Source organism: Megascapheus bottae, chromosome 10 (genome assembly GCF_031878675.1).
Source record: "Megascapheus bottae isolate mThoBot1 chromosome 10, mThoBot2.hap1, whole genome shotgun sequence".
NCBI lineage: Eukaryota > Metazoa > Chordata > Mammalia > Rodentia > Geomyidae > Megascapheus > Megascapheus bottae.
In genome coordinates, this window is record NC_143518.1 from 17,883,415 (window position 1) to 17,897,950 (window position 14,536).

Below are 14,536 nucleotides of genomic sequence, written 5' to 3' on the forward strand. Positions count from 1 at the left end.
ACAAAAAAACAAACTTCTTAGAAATCTCTGAATTTGTTTGGTTTGGGTCCCTTCAGTTGCTAGTTTATGAATAATAGATATGTTTTTATTATTCAGAGTTATTTTAGTTTTTCTCAACAGTATGCCCCAAATTTGGCATCCCACACTATCCTATTTCAACTTGCTTTTAGGTTATTCTCTTTCCCCCCTCAAAAAAATCTTACGCTAGTATACATTCTCCTCTCCACTCTCCCCTCTGATGCACATTCTTGAATTTTATCTGATCTGTGTGTTCTCATGGGTGTGTCTGAGCAGCTGCTAGCAGTGTTTGTGCCTCTGGTATAGCTCAGGCAAGAGGACTTCCTGTCTGTAGGCAAGAATACATTCTGGTGTCACAAGCTGTATTTCCACTCATTTTACTGCTAAACTGCTATACCTCAGGGCAAAATGGCAGCACATTTTTATCATGGCTACATTGCAATGTCTTTGATGAGACTGTGTGGTAACCATGGTTACATTTACACATCCCACCACCTCATTAGTCACCAGCCATGGCCCACATCAGCCACCAAGCTTTTGTGTAACACTGGTGTGACCTTCACCCTGGTGGTTATTAGAATGACTCAGGAGTCAGAGCTGAAATGGTAAACAAGCCACAGACCATGTAGGTGTGTCTGAGATTCTATGTTCACCATTTGAAAATTGTCTACCTGGAATCTCCCTGAGATTAGATCTCTGATTTACCATGCTATGCCCATCACACAAACCCAATCAACCGTACCTTGAGAGTAGCAGGTCCAAAAAGCGTCTTTTTATAAAATCAGTGACATCTTGTGGGGTTTACTATCTCTGGGTGTATGTATCTGAGTCTACCCATTTGTCATTTTTCTGGTATTTTTTTAAAACTCCGAATGGGGGTAATTTCATTCATGAATGCCTTTTTCTTTTTAGGCCTATCAGAGAGGAGCTGCTCCTAAAAGCCGAATTCTTCCTGCTGGTGGCAGGGTGTTGACCTCAGAAGATGAATACAACCTGTTATCTGATAGGCATTTCCCAGACCCCATTGGTGAGTCTCTAAGCAGTGTTTTCCAAGGGGAAAGTTCCTTCTTATTTATTGTTTAGCTGCATCAGTACTGTAGTTATCTAGTGGGTGGAGGTCAGTAGTACTTCCGGACCCCACGATGCACAGGACGGCCTCCCCCAACAATGAAGAATGATCTAACATAAAGGATCAGTGATGTCATGGCAGAGAAACCTTAAACTAGAGTCCCATATTCCATAGACATATAGAAGATATAACTCCTCTAATTTAGGTAGTCATTTTACCACTTTCATGAGTTTACATCCCAATTAGTAACAGGCATAAGAGGACATGACATAGGGTGCTATTGGTTAGGAATAGTGAAGTTTTTAGAAAACCAGACATATCTCCATATAGGGCAGCAGAAAGAACCAGGTTGGGTTCTGTGAAATGTACAATCTCCTTTTTTTTATTCAGCAAACTTGGACGTGTGGAACATTTAAGATCCTTCCAATTTTAGAGTCATAAACAATGCAATAAAACATCCTAAATTCATTCTGTCTCTCGGGGACACACACACATACACATCCCTTTAAGCAAGCATTATAATAACTCACAGCTGCTGGGTAAAAAAGATATCCCATTAATTTACCAAATGTCTTCAGTAGTAGGCTTCTGAGTCTCCTGGTTCTTGTTTCTTCAGCTTCCAACTTGGAGCTTAGATTGAACTTAGAAAGGTCTTTGCGTTTTTGACATTCTTTGATTTTCATTCATTCCATGTATTTTCATGTAGAGAAAGGGATGCCAAATGTGTACCCCCCATAGAGAAGCTCATAGAGATTTGTGAACTGTGGGTAATGTAATAAAAGCTCCCTACGACTTTGTATAAATCATATCACACAGTAATTACTTGGTTTCTTGTAGACAGCATTTGTTTTATTAATGGTCATAATTATTTCATTAAAATTTATGGGTAAAAATATAATCATTTCATCTGGTGCTATTTTGTAGTAGAATGCTTAGCATTGTGCTTTAATTTTTTTTTTTTTTTTTGCCAGTTGGGGCTTGAACACTGTCCTTGGGTTTTCTCAAGGTTAGTGCTCTACCACTTGAGCCACAACACCAATTCCAGCTTTTTCTGTGTATGTGGTACCTAGGAATCAAACCCAGGTGAGCACTCTACCATTAGGCTGTGTTAACAGCCCCCAGCATTTTGCTTTTTAACAACATATTCCTAGGACTAGTACCTGGTTCATAAGTCTAGATTAACAATTACTAAAAACATACTTTAGGCTAAAACATACCTTTTTTTTTTCTGTCAGTCCTGGGGTATGAACTCAGGGCCTGGGCTCTGTCCTTGGACACGTGAAAAATACTTTCTGTGCACCATACCCATTATTATATTTTCTTTCAACACCATGCTGTCTTTGCTGTGGGGTTCCATGGAGAAATGGGAAATGAACATGCTGATCTGAAAGTCTTTCCAGAACATTCTAATGAAATCACTCAGAACAATGTATTTATTGATTTATTGGTGAAATCATATCAGAAGGAATGAAGAGAAAAACAAAGCACAAGGCCTGTGTGACTAATGTCAGTTGGCCCAAGGGCTTCATACTGGGACATCTGATGACTATTTTTATTTTATGTCTTGAGCTTCTACATCTTAAAAATAGAATATTCCACAGTGAATGCTGTGTGATACCACTGAAACTCAATATAGAAAATATGCAGACTGATGATAGCATTTGGAAAATTGTTAGAAAAGGTTAAGTAAGAGATGACTTCAGGTTAATGGGAGTGAAACTTTGAAATGTTAAGGGTCAACAGTTGTTTGCACAAAATCCTGACACATTGGAAAGGACTGCTTTGCTCAACTATGTTAAACAGGACTCTTCATGTGATGCTGTTTCTATGCAGAGAATAAATTAAACACACACAAAAAAAAAGAGGGGAGAAATTAACCTTGCTTGAGAAAAGGCACTCACAGCTTATGAATAAATATGTGTTCTTTATGACGAGGGTGATAGATCAAAAGTCCCCCCCCCTCACATTTTCACTAGAGTCATTCATTTAGCTGGCATTTTATTAGTTAGAAATTGGTTTATTGCACACTACAAATAAAAGAAATCTCCAATTACATACAACAAAGTTTATTATCTTGCTAAAGACACGTGGGCATTATTTTATTTTATTTTTAAATTTTATTGTCGGGGTAAAGCATGGAGGGGTTGGGTATTAGTTTAGAGTTGGTGTGGCAGACTATATATTTGGCAGGAGCCTAAGCTTTTTCTAGCTTTCTCTTCCTTTATTTCTAGCAGCGTATAGGAGGGCTGCTGCTTAAGTTCCAGTCCTAGCTGGAGTTACCGAGAACGAGAGCAGGGGAGGAATACATTTCTTTCTCTTACTTCTTTCTTTCTTCTTTCCCTTCTTTCTTGTTTTCTTGCTTGATTGCTTACTTTCCTTCTTTTTCCTTCCCTCTTTCTCTCCTCCCTTCCTCCTTCTTTTTCACTCCCCCCCCCAACAATACCTTCAAGGTTTCATAAGCTACAACTTAAGAGCTGTGGGTTATCAAATTACAAGGGAGGCTGGAAATGTGGCTACAGTTTTTATTCTATGTGGTTACTTGTCCAACTGAAAAGGGTTTTATTGCTAAGAAAGCAGGAGAGAATAAATAGTGTGTTGTAACTAGAGGTCTCTGTTCATTCATATGCTGGGTCATTCTTATGCTATTCTACACAAAGCACTCTGCTAGGTACTACTGGGCACCAACCTGGGCTTTCAGAGCATTTGTACTTTTTCTTACCTCCTGAGTCTAAGTCTCGTGTAATAGTGGATACCTGTTATCCCAGTCCTTGGGGGGCTGAGACAGAAAGAGCATGGATTTCAGGTCAGCCTAAGCTATCAAGCAAGACACCATCTCAGAAGATGAAACAAAAGGAGAAAAAAAAAAAAGACCCAAACCCTTCAGATTCCAGGACAGTGGAATAGCACACCTATAGGTGCCCCAAAGTTTATTTTTTACATAAGTCAATCCTGGTTTATTAATTCTTTCATAGCTCACTAAGTCGAATTCTGATTATGATCGGTTTCTTAGTAGATGAGTCAGTAGCCTTTTTGTTTTCCTTTTTTCTTTTTTTTTTTTTTAAACCACAGGGTCTTAGGCTCACAGTACGCAGCTCACTCCTAAGTGTGGGGTGTCACCAACCTCTCAGAATTGTTCTTTCTTTCTTTTCTCAGAAATTGGTGACTAGGAATCCAGAACTAACTTCTCTTTCTGTGGATTCTCTCTGAGGCTGGAAAGAAGTTGGGGCTTTTTAACATGTGCAATGATATATAATAGGAATACAGGAAAGAACCATGGCTGAGGTCTTGGCTCTGAGTAGTTCTGGCCCCATGGTTTAACAGGAGTTTCTTGGAATTGATTTGAAGGAAGTTAGGCCATCCTCAGGTTGGACCCATGATCGTTTACCTGTGAAACAAGTACTCAACCATCGTGCTACACCTACAGGCTCTCAAGGGTCATCATTATTTTTCTTTAAGGGTTCTAACTAGGTTATCATAGCTCATCACTTAAACATCAGGGACCTCTGAGAGTCACAAGGAGAGAATATTTTTAAAGGAACGATCATTAGCAGCAGCCCCTGTTTCAGATCACATTGAAAGGACAGTGAAAGTCTTGTAATCCCAGTTACTCAGGAGGCTGAGACTTGGAGGATGGTGATTTGAAGCCAGACCAGACAGAAAAGTCTGTAAGATTCAATCTCTAGTTAACCAGTGAAAAGCTAGGCTAGGGACATCGTTCAAGTAAACCAAGTGAGAGTGAGGTCCTGAGTACAAACAAACAACAGGAAAAGAGAAGAAGCCACAGCTGGCAACCCGAGTGACATTAATGACCTTGGGCATGAGTCGGGAGCTGGAGGGGCAGCGTAGAAGGTGGTGAAGACAGCTAATTTTGCCCAGCTGTGACAGGATGAAGAGAAGCCTGGGGGAAGTGGAGCCTGCAGGGAAAAGAGAATGTGCATTCGCAAGTGGGCAGGTGAGCTCTGGCTGCAGGTATTGAGACATGGCTGTCTGTGTTTGGTGGCCATGGCTATCCCAGAAGAGGAAGAGCCCTGATACTTGGGGGATGAGGTGGTGGAGTTGGTAGAGCCCTGGAGAAGAGCCTCGGTGACATTTTCCTCACCACCTTCCCATCTCATGCTGGTTCCTAGATATGTTCATGACCTAAAGTCAGCATTTGAGATAAAAGCCACACATTTTACAATGATCTGCCTCTCTGATATTTCTTCAGCCTCCAGTGAGAAGGAAAACACCCAGCCCTTTGTGGTCCTGCCCAAGGCATTCCCGGTGTATCTGTGGCAACCCTTTCTCAGACATGGCTACTTCTGCTTCCACGAGGCTGCCGACCAGAGGAAGTTCAGTGCTCTCCTGAGCGATTGCATCAGACACCTGAATCATGGTAGGCTTCATTTCCAGGGGCTACCTGCTCTGAGTTTCCCTGGCTCATATCTGCTTCCTGGATTCTTAAAAAGAGCAGCAGATGATTACATAGCCCCGAGAGAAGAGGGGAAACCAAGCAAAGGTAGTTTTGCACAAGAGGAACTGAGAGTGTCAGTGAATCCTAACATGGAATGGTGGCAGGAGTCACTCTATTTTGCATATTGTTTTGTCATAGAATCCCTCCTTTTTTTCTTGGTGATTTCATCTATATGACAGCAAAAACATTACTTAGTTATCTTCACCTTTACTCCTGAATAGCAATCCCTTAAGATCAGTTGGTGATCGCATTCATCAGCTGTCACTGTCATGAATAAGGTTAATTTGGCTCAGTTGTGGAGATTACAGTCCGTTGACCTTTGGCTCTGGCTTTTGGGCCTGTAGCAAGGCCACATTAAGAAGTGAGAGTGTGATGGGGAGCCTGTGATGTCTGAGAAGAGAGAGAAAACAAGAAAGGGCCAGAGTCTCATAACACTCTTGGAGGGCAGGCCCCTCCTCACTCACCTCTTATGGTCCCGCCATCTCCCAGGTGTATTCTATAGCTTCTAACACATAAGCCTTTGGGAGACATTACTCAAAACACTAGCCGTGACTCTCAAGAAGAGTTACTTAGGGGCTGGGAGTTTAGCCTGGTGGTGAGTGCTTGCCTAGCATGCACGAAGACCCGGGTTCAATTCCTTGGTACCACATACATAGAGGGGAAATAAAGCCGGAAATGGTGCTGTGGCTCAAGTGACAGAGTGCTAGCCTTGAGAAAGCCCAAGGACAGTGCTCAGGCCCTCAGTACAATCCCCAGGACTGGTTAAAAAAAGGGGAGGGGCTACTTGGCAAATCACAATTAAAACACAGGCACTTGAGCTGCACCCTCAGACACTCTGCTTTGCTGGGACTGTAGTGGACCCCACATTCTTCTTTCCCAAGAACTTGCCACATGGTGCAGGTGCTTCTGATCTATGAACCACACACCGAGTGGTATTGCTTCATTAATTAAATCCACACATTCCCTGGAGGTCTGGATTTAATTAATATTCCATCTGCAGTAAAAGTGATTTCTTATTCCAATCAGTGATGGTTTTGACACTTGGATATGAATGGTGGCTTTACTAGACTCCATGAAGCCTTCAGCAACAGATAAGTAACCCTGTGGGTTTTTTTTTTTTTTTTTTGGTAGTTGGAAGAGCAACCTATCAAATACTATGAGGGTCTGACTTTGTTGCTACCGCTCTTCAGATTGCTGGAAATAGAGTAAGGAAGCATCCAAAAGTTCCTGTCTCTGAAAGTCTAAATTCAAACAAAGAAGAGAGTCAAACTTACCCATAAATTCTAATTTGAGAGTTGCCAAAATTAAGGTGTAACTGCAAGTTACTGCCTAGGGAAGAAGAGTACACAGTTGATTCCAACTCAGCAGTGGTTGTTCTTACCATACCTTCCAGTGTTCCACAAAAGTGCCATGCATTTAGTCTACTGATGTTCTCTCTTGATACTAGACAATAGCAGTGAATGGCAGCTCCAAGCCAGCCACAGGCCTGAGGACAATCACTCAACATACAGTGTTCTGTGTCACCTGACTTATGATTATTATGCTTTGTGATTTTCCATCCCCCTGTCTACAAAACCCTCACCTGTGTACATGCATCAGTTATTTCACACATTACTACAAGTCAGGTTTTGTTGGAGTGACAGTGATGTGAAGCTGGGATGTTTGTAATCTGGTGTGTGACATGCATTTTCAACTCAGGATGGATTGATTGAGATGCGATGCCATGGAATATATATAGAAGCATGTATACAGAGCCTAAACTTGTCAGGGGAGGCCTCTTTGGTGAAGCTGAGTCGCCTCATCCAAGTGCCTCTTTTTCTCTGCTATGGCTAATTTGCTCATATGCTTAATTTAAAGTTCAGAAGTTTCCTTGAGGCTGTCAGGCCCACAGAGCAACAGTTTCTAGTGACATATTTCAGCCAGTTCTGTTTTAACTTGTGCATCCATCAGAGGCTAATGGGAAAATGACTTTGCTGTAGCAATTCTGAGGAACATTTATAATTGGACTCATTTTTTTTGTTGTTGATAGAGGGTTTGAACTTGGGGTCTTGTTGTTGCTAGCTATTCCCTCAGTTCCCATCATATTGACTCTTACCCAGAGACTTTACAAAAACAATCCCCTTTCTGAAGAGCTTGCCTTGTTGTTTGGATGTTTTAGGGACAAGAGATTCCTAGGCACTGTCTGGTTTGTCTAACTTAGTTTTCAATACACTTAGTATTTCTGTCTTCAGGCTAGTATGAACATGCCATTGGCACTAAATACAGGATCTGCGGAATTTCACTGAACAGCGAATGTTCTCTTCCCAGCCAAATGGGACTTGCTGCACTCCCTTTCCTTGTACATAATAGGAATTTCTCTAGGGAGCTTTGGATGCTGTGTGGCCTGCATTCAGACACCATTTATGGAAGATTTCAATTACTTCAGAAGGCTGCTCTGAGCTCCAGTGTATTATCAATGGCATTAAGGCAAGGAGGTCTAGTTACTAATGTAAAGGACCCTTGTCCTTTGGCACATTGTTGTGTCCAGTGACCATGTGCTCCTCCCAGTCTTTCTGTAGACAATAAGACATGACTTCCAGTAGCTTCAGTCACACGGTTCCTCACTGTATTAGAGGAGTTGTCTTTGGCTGTCCTGGGCCAGTGAGCTGATGGCTCTTTCCCACCCAGCCTCTTTTCCTGTGTTTAGTGCATGAAGTACCATCATCTTTACTGAATCACTTCTTCAGCTCTGGGCTTTATTCATTGTGTGATTGTCAGTAAATTAGTACCAGGCTTGTTTGAGGCCTCTAATTTACAACTTTTTTCATAGTTCTAGAAGAATTTAGAATTAGATGGAAAATCAAGGCTAGGATTGGGACCAGAAACTTTGAAGGGATTCCGAGGAGTGTGTCCCTTTCACCACAGACAAGTAGATGAAGTACCCAGCCTGTGGCCACCATTAATACATTATCTGCCCAGCACCACGTGTCTCTGTTGAGAAATTAGGCCCAGATCTCTAGCAGCTGAATTCAGGGTTACTGTGGCTCCAACTTCGGTGTCCATAGATGCATTTTCTAGTGCTCAAATGCAGCTATAGCCAAGCCCATGTGTCTCAAGAGTGTTGGGTCCAAATTGGTCTTGTGACCAAGTTGATTCATTTGGAATCCAGTACCATTTCTGGTGGCCTTTACGAGGAAGACATGTTTTCTATGTAATTCCAACAAAGGACCTGATTGTGTCCATTCTGGGACCTTATTCCAAAGGATGATGAGGGCCAGCAGAGAGATCTGTGATCCTCCCTCTTTTGAGAGAGAATTAGCCTTCACATGCTTCTAAGGAACACACAGGTATGGAGAGAAAAGTAGTGTGTGTGTGTGTGTGTGTGTGTGTGTGTCGATTTAATATTAGCATCTCTTCATTGAGCAGATATGAGAAAATGAGAAAATCTTGGTCTTTAAAAGAACATCTTACCTTCTCCCTCCCCACCCCCTTAACACTGTGCTAAGGATCAACGCTGTTGTGAAATATATACCTAGAGCAACTACTGCTTTCTCTCCCCACTCTAATCTTTTGTCCCCAGCTAGGGAAAGCCACAGTTCTGAATGCCAGCGGCCACAAAGTGGAACTTGAATCAATCCAAGATGTTTTAAGACAGTCCTATTCAGCTTTTTAGTTTGCAAAAGATGGTTATTGTAGTCGTAGAGATATGGATGAGCAGCTGAACCATTTCAACCTAATCATGGGCAGGCCAGGCCTGCTCTTCCAGCTCAGGATAAGCATTCCTTGGTATGTGAATGGCTAAGAAAGGGCGTAAGTATTCTTCATAGGAGGAACAGGATAACTGGGGGCTTGGAATCAGCATAGAACACGGACTTATTAAAGGAAACTGAGAGAATGTTATGAGGTTGTGGCTTAGACAGGAGTTGGGAGCCAAATGGAGATGGGGACACTGCAAGATACAGGCTTTGTGATACTTATTAAAAATCTGGGTGAAGCAGGTGGTTCATGCCAGTAACACTTGCTATGGGAAAGGTGATCACGAGGGAGAAGAGGAGGTTTGTGTTGAGGCATTACATTCATGGCACCTCTATCTCAACTAATAGTTTTCATCCTAGCTATATTAGGCGGCTGAGTTTGGGAGGATCATGGTTTCAGGGCAGCCTGCAGATAAGTTGGTGAAATTTTATCTCAGGGGAAGAAACTGAGTATGGCAGTGTGCACTTCCCATCCTAGCTATGGCAGGAAGGAAAAAAATACAGTGTGTGCCTCTGGCAGAAAGCAAGAGTAACCAGTACAAAAAGAGGATTGTAGTCATGGTTCAGTAGTTCAGTAGTACAGTACCTGCCCAGCAACCACAGGGCTCAGAGTTCAAAAGGAATACTGTTTCTCTCAAAGAATTTGGAAGACTGGTGTCCCAGTGCATGTGTGTAATTTCAGCACTTGGGAAGCTAGGAAGGAGGATCTCAAGTTAGAGACCAGCCTGGGAAATATTGAGAGACCTTGTATTAAGATAAGCAAAATCTCCAAAATAATTTGGACATTAATTTAATAGCAATAAGAAACCACTGGAGAATTTTAAGCACATAGGTGGCCTGATCAGATACTGGTGTTCTGGAGGGGGCTGCCATGTTGGTGGTAGGTGGAAGGCCAGTATATTGTAGTATCAAGAAGGCATTTAGAAAGTGGGAGCAGGACACAACTGGTGGAAGCCTGTATCATACAGAGATACATGAGCAAGTGAAGGGACTCATTGATAGAAAGCCTTTTTCTTCAACCTATAGGATTTGAGAAATAGAGAAAGGGGGATTGGTGCTGGATGAATGGTAATTCTGCAAAGGAGGTCGATTCTAGTAATGTCTGGTTCAACCGTGCTGCAATGTCCTGAAAGTCAACCAGAACTGTCGCTTACAAGATACCAGTGTTTATATATACCATCATGAACACTGAGGAAAAAGATAGTTGATGGTCAGGGAACTATGAAAGACAAAAGGTGGAACCAGAAGGAAGAATCAGAGGACTTTGACAAAACTAAAAAAAAAGCAATGATGTGAAAACACTGTGCAAAACCTCTGAGCAGTTCAATCACCTACAGTAATGGTATACTCAAAGTGTGTGTGTGTGTGTGTGTGTGTGTGTGTGTGTGTGTGTGTGTGTACAGGAAATCAGGCTGGATGTGAGGCTGTGAAGTGATTTCATTCTGGAATTGGTTACTCCGACAGTGTTGTATGCCAGACATTCCTTCCCAGAAATCACATGCCAAATCAAAAGTCATTATTAGATTTGATTTTGACACTAGCGCATTTTAGTTATTCATAAATACTGCTGAATTAAATTGACTTTGGGGAACAGACATGACAATTCAAATCAGATGGAGCAAATTCTTTTTGGTGTGTTTATGTGAACATGGCGAGTTTCCCCTCTAGTACCTAGCAGCAATTCTCAAGATTTATTTTCACCAATTTAATTTCTATTTAAAGATCATTATCTCCAGTAAAACAAATTCATTACTTGAGGGACTAAGAGTCTGGCTTTAATCAATTCTGATGCAAACTTACGTAATATTTGAAAAGACTCTTGTGAATTTTGTGGCACTTATTTATATTTATGACAAACATAGACATGAGTTGGACATTTTTAACTTACATTTAGACACTTTGGGGCATTCTCCTTATTACAAATGAATATTGTTGGGAGATGGCTAAATAATGATATGATTTTTGCACACATTTCTAAATGCTTTTACTTACGAAAATTCTGTGGTGGACGTTTGCTGTGATGCACTGCAAACACAATGTTTGGTAATTGCTGTTTTATGAAAACTAGGACTGGGGGTATGGGTCAAGGGGTAGAGAGCCTGTCTAGCAAGCTTGTGGTCCTGTGTTCAATGCCCTTTACTGCAATCGAAACAAAAAACAAAAGTAAATAAGCAAACCAACCAATAAGCAAAAACTCAACTAGAAATCAACTTTCCTCTTTAATAGTAAGGCTCCAAATGCAATTCTTGGAAAGGATTCTCTCTCCTCCGACTCCCTGGAGTTTGACCTGTGCTCAATTATTCATATTTCCCTTGGTCCCTTTGAGAGTAATTCCCCTTTCGGGCTCTTGCTGATTATTCATAAAATTCTGCATTCCGGAGAGACCTTTGTGGTCACTTATTCTATCCATTCAGGCTTCTGAGTGTAAGGCTTCAGTAGGTCACAGCTAATTAGTGGCAAAGAACAAGATGTCCTGACACCTTACCCTAGACATCTGTTCCTGTTGAATTTGTTGGTTTTCGGCATTATGTTACAAAAGCCTCATCTCTTGAGCATTTAAAACACATGATTTTTAAGTCAAGTACCCTATTTGCATGATCCACAAGGGAAGAAGTCGGAACTAAACCACTTAGGGTCCTCTGAGAGCTGGAATGTGCCTGATTTAGATAAATAGTACTATCTAAGCTGACTTTGGTATTTTGTCTGTCATCTGAACATGCGCATGTAATTTAGGGTGGATATAATCTGAAGATAAACTATGTGATATGGTAGCTTGTATTATGGTTTATAGCCTGACATGAAAACCATGCATGATTTCAGACCATTTAAATCAAAACTTTATGATGCCTATGAGCATATAAGGTGGCAGAATTTTAAAATAATTGAGTAAGTTGGGTCTTCTTGTTACTTAGACTTCTGAGGTCTGATCAAATGAAGTTCTCAAAGCAGTGTGAGTTGGAAGTGAAAAACTGGTCTCTGCCATAGACTAGAAGGAAATACAAGTGCTGTGACTCAGCCTTTTGAGTCCATCACCACGGCAGGCCTGTAGTCTTGAACTCATTGTCACGTAAAGCTCTGTTACTACTGAACTACACTTGACAACTGCTTTGGGCTTATCAAACCAGTATTATTTCAGTGAATTCACTAAGTGCCCACACCCTTTCCTACTTCTCATCAACTGAACAGTCATTTGGGTATAAAGATCTTAAAATGATATGATTTTGATAAAGATGACAAATGGGAACAATAAGAAAAAGATGAAACAAGCAAAGAACAGACATTCATTCAAGCAATTTTTAAAATTTGTACTATTTAGATTGTCTAGATTCCAAAGTCACAGAACAATTTTTGGTATTAACTCTGATTGACTGTGGATAAATTTAAATAGCTTTCAAGATTCTTTTTTGAACTTGTACAGAGTACATAGGATGGCTAGTTAAATATGTAATGAGGTAACATCCCTGCTCTTGTTTCCTCTCCCTATAATTTTCCAGAAATGCTTTCACTTTGTCTTTGCATCCAGTGGCATGAAGTTTTGCATATATCTTCTTTTTCCATAAATATTTTCACTACATCTATAGTCCTTCTGAGTTCTTTGCCTCCAATATTCTGTTTTGTGCTAGTCTTACTGGAAGTTTATTGATTTTTTAAAAAGGTATAGCCCAGGCTGGTCTTGAACTCGTGATTCTCCTGCCTCATCCTCCTCATTGATTACAGGCATGTGCCACCATGGCCATCTGATTATTGATTTTTTTTTTCCAGTCCTGGGGCTTGAACTCAGGGCCTAAAACTGTCCTTGGACTTTCTCAAGACTAGAGCTCTACCACTTGAGCCACAGCACCACTTCTGGCTTTTTTCTATGTATGTGGTACCAAGGAATTGAACTGCAGTCTTTGTGCATGCTAGCAAGCATTCTACCAGTAGGCTAAACTTCTGGCCCATAGATTGTTGATTTTTATCAACCTAAAATAAAATCCCCAAATTTGGGCTTTGTAGATGTCTTTCCTATTGTGTTCATTTCTGATGTCATTTTAAAAAATCACTTTCCTTGGGCTTCGATTTACTGGATTTGTCTTCTCTACTCTGTTATTTGCTTAGCCCATCATACTTGTTTAAAATGCTTGCAGATACCTTGATGGTCTTTCCTTCGCAAAGAGCCTGATGTTTTCTTCCACTCAAGTGTGGGCCAGACTTTGTGACTTACTCTTTAGACGGTACTTGGCAGAAATGGTAACTTGTGGCTTCCAAGAACACACAAAAAAGGACTACCGTCTGCCTGCCTTCCTATGTCTTGAGAAAACCTTCATGTCATCATAGGAAAGTTTATAGCAACCCCATGGGGAGGCCATGCTTATAGATAGGATGTGAGTGCTCCTTCCTAGTCAGCAGCACATGTGCCATGTGAGCAGTCTGTGGAGGAAGCTGTATGCTCTCCCTTGTCAAGTCCTCTGATAGCTGCTGCAGTGGCTGGAAGTGATCGCCTCCTCCAGGGAGAACCCCAGCCAGAAGCACCCAGCCAGGCTGCTTTCCAATTCCCAAGCCACACAGTCACGAGAGATAATTAATACTCATCATTATTTTAGGCTACGAATGTTTAGATTCTTTTCTGGCCACAGTAAAAATCTAAAATACCTATTCGTCCTGCTACTGCTAAAGACTGAACACTGAGATGCTCTTAAATTTCATCGTATGTATTATTTTAGCTGAATCTCAGAACTTTAGACATGTAACATTTTTCATCATCATTCCGATTTGAATGTTTTCTAGCTTCTATTAATTCTTCCGTTACTTGCATATTCTAATTTATATTAATTTACATTTTATAAGTGTGTTATATTTTAGAATTGGGTACTTTTGTTGTTGTTTTGACAGTACTAGGGTTTTAACTTATGTCCTCATGAAAGCATACTACTACTTGAGCCACTTAGTCCTTTTGCTTTTAGTTTGTTTTTCAGAAAGGTCTCATGCTTTTACTCAGAGTACCTTTGATCTTGATCCTCCTACTTCTGTCTCCCAGGTAGCTATAATCTGAGTGTGCACCCTTAGAATTTTGTTCCACAAATTATAATTAATTTATAATAACTGCATTGTAGAAATACAGGATGATTCATATGACATCAAAATTTGTACATTTTGCTTTGTGCCCCTATATGGGTTGACTTTTTTTTTTTTTTGCCAGTCCTATGGCATGAACTCAAGGCCTGAGCACTGTCCCTGAGGGCTTTCTCAAGGCTAGCACTCTACCACTCGAGTCATAGCACC

At 41.0% G+C, this 14,536-nt stretch overlaps 1 protein-coding gene across 1 annotated transcript in view; it reads left to right on the plus strand.

The window, feature by feature from the left end:
* The window catches only part of Niban1 (niban apoptosis regulator 1), a 135,744-nt gene that overhangs the window by 63,679 nt on the left and 57,529 nt on the right, over nt 1-14,536 (plus strand). Inside the window, exons 4-5 of the mRNA XM_090340245.1 lie at nt 931-1,045; nt 5,295-5,462. Coding sequence (XP_090196371.1) covers nt 931-1,045; nt 5,295-5,462 — 283 coding nt within the window. The remainder of the gene's footprint in view (nt 1-930; nt 1,046-5,294; nt 5,463-14,536) is intronic.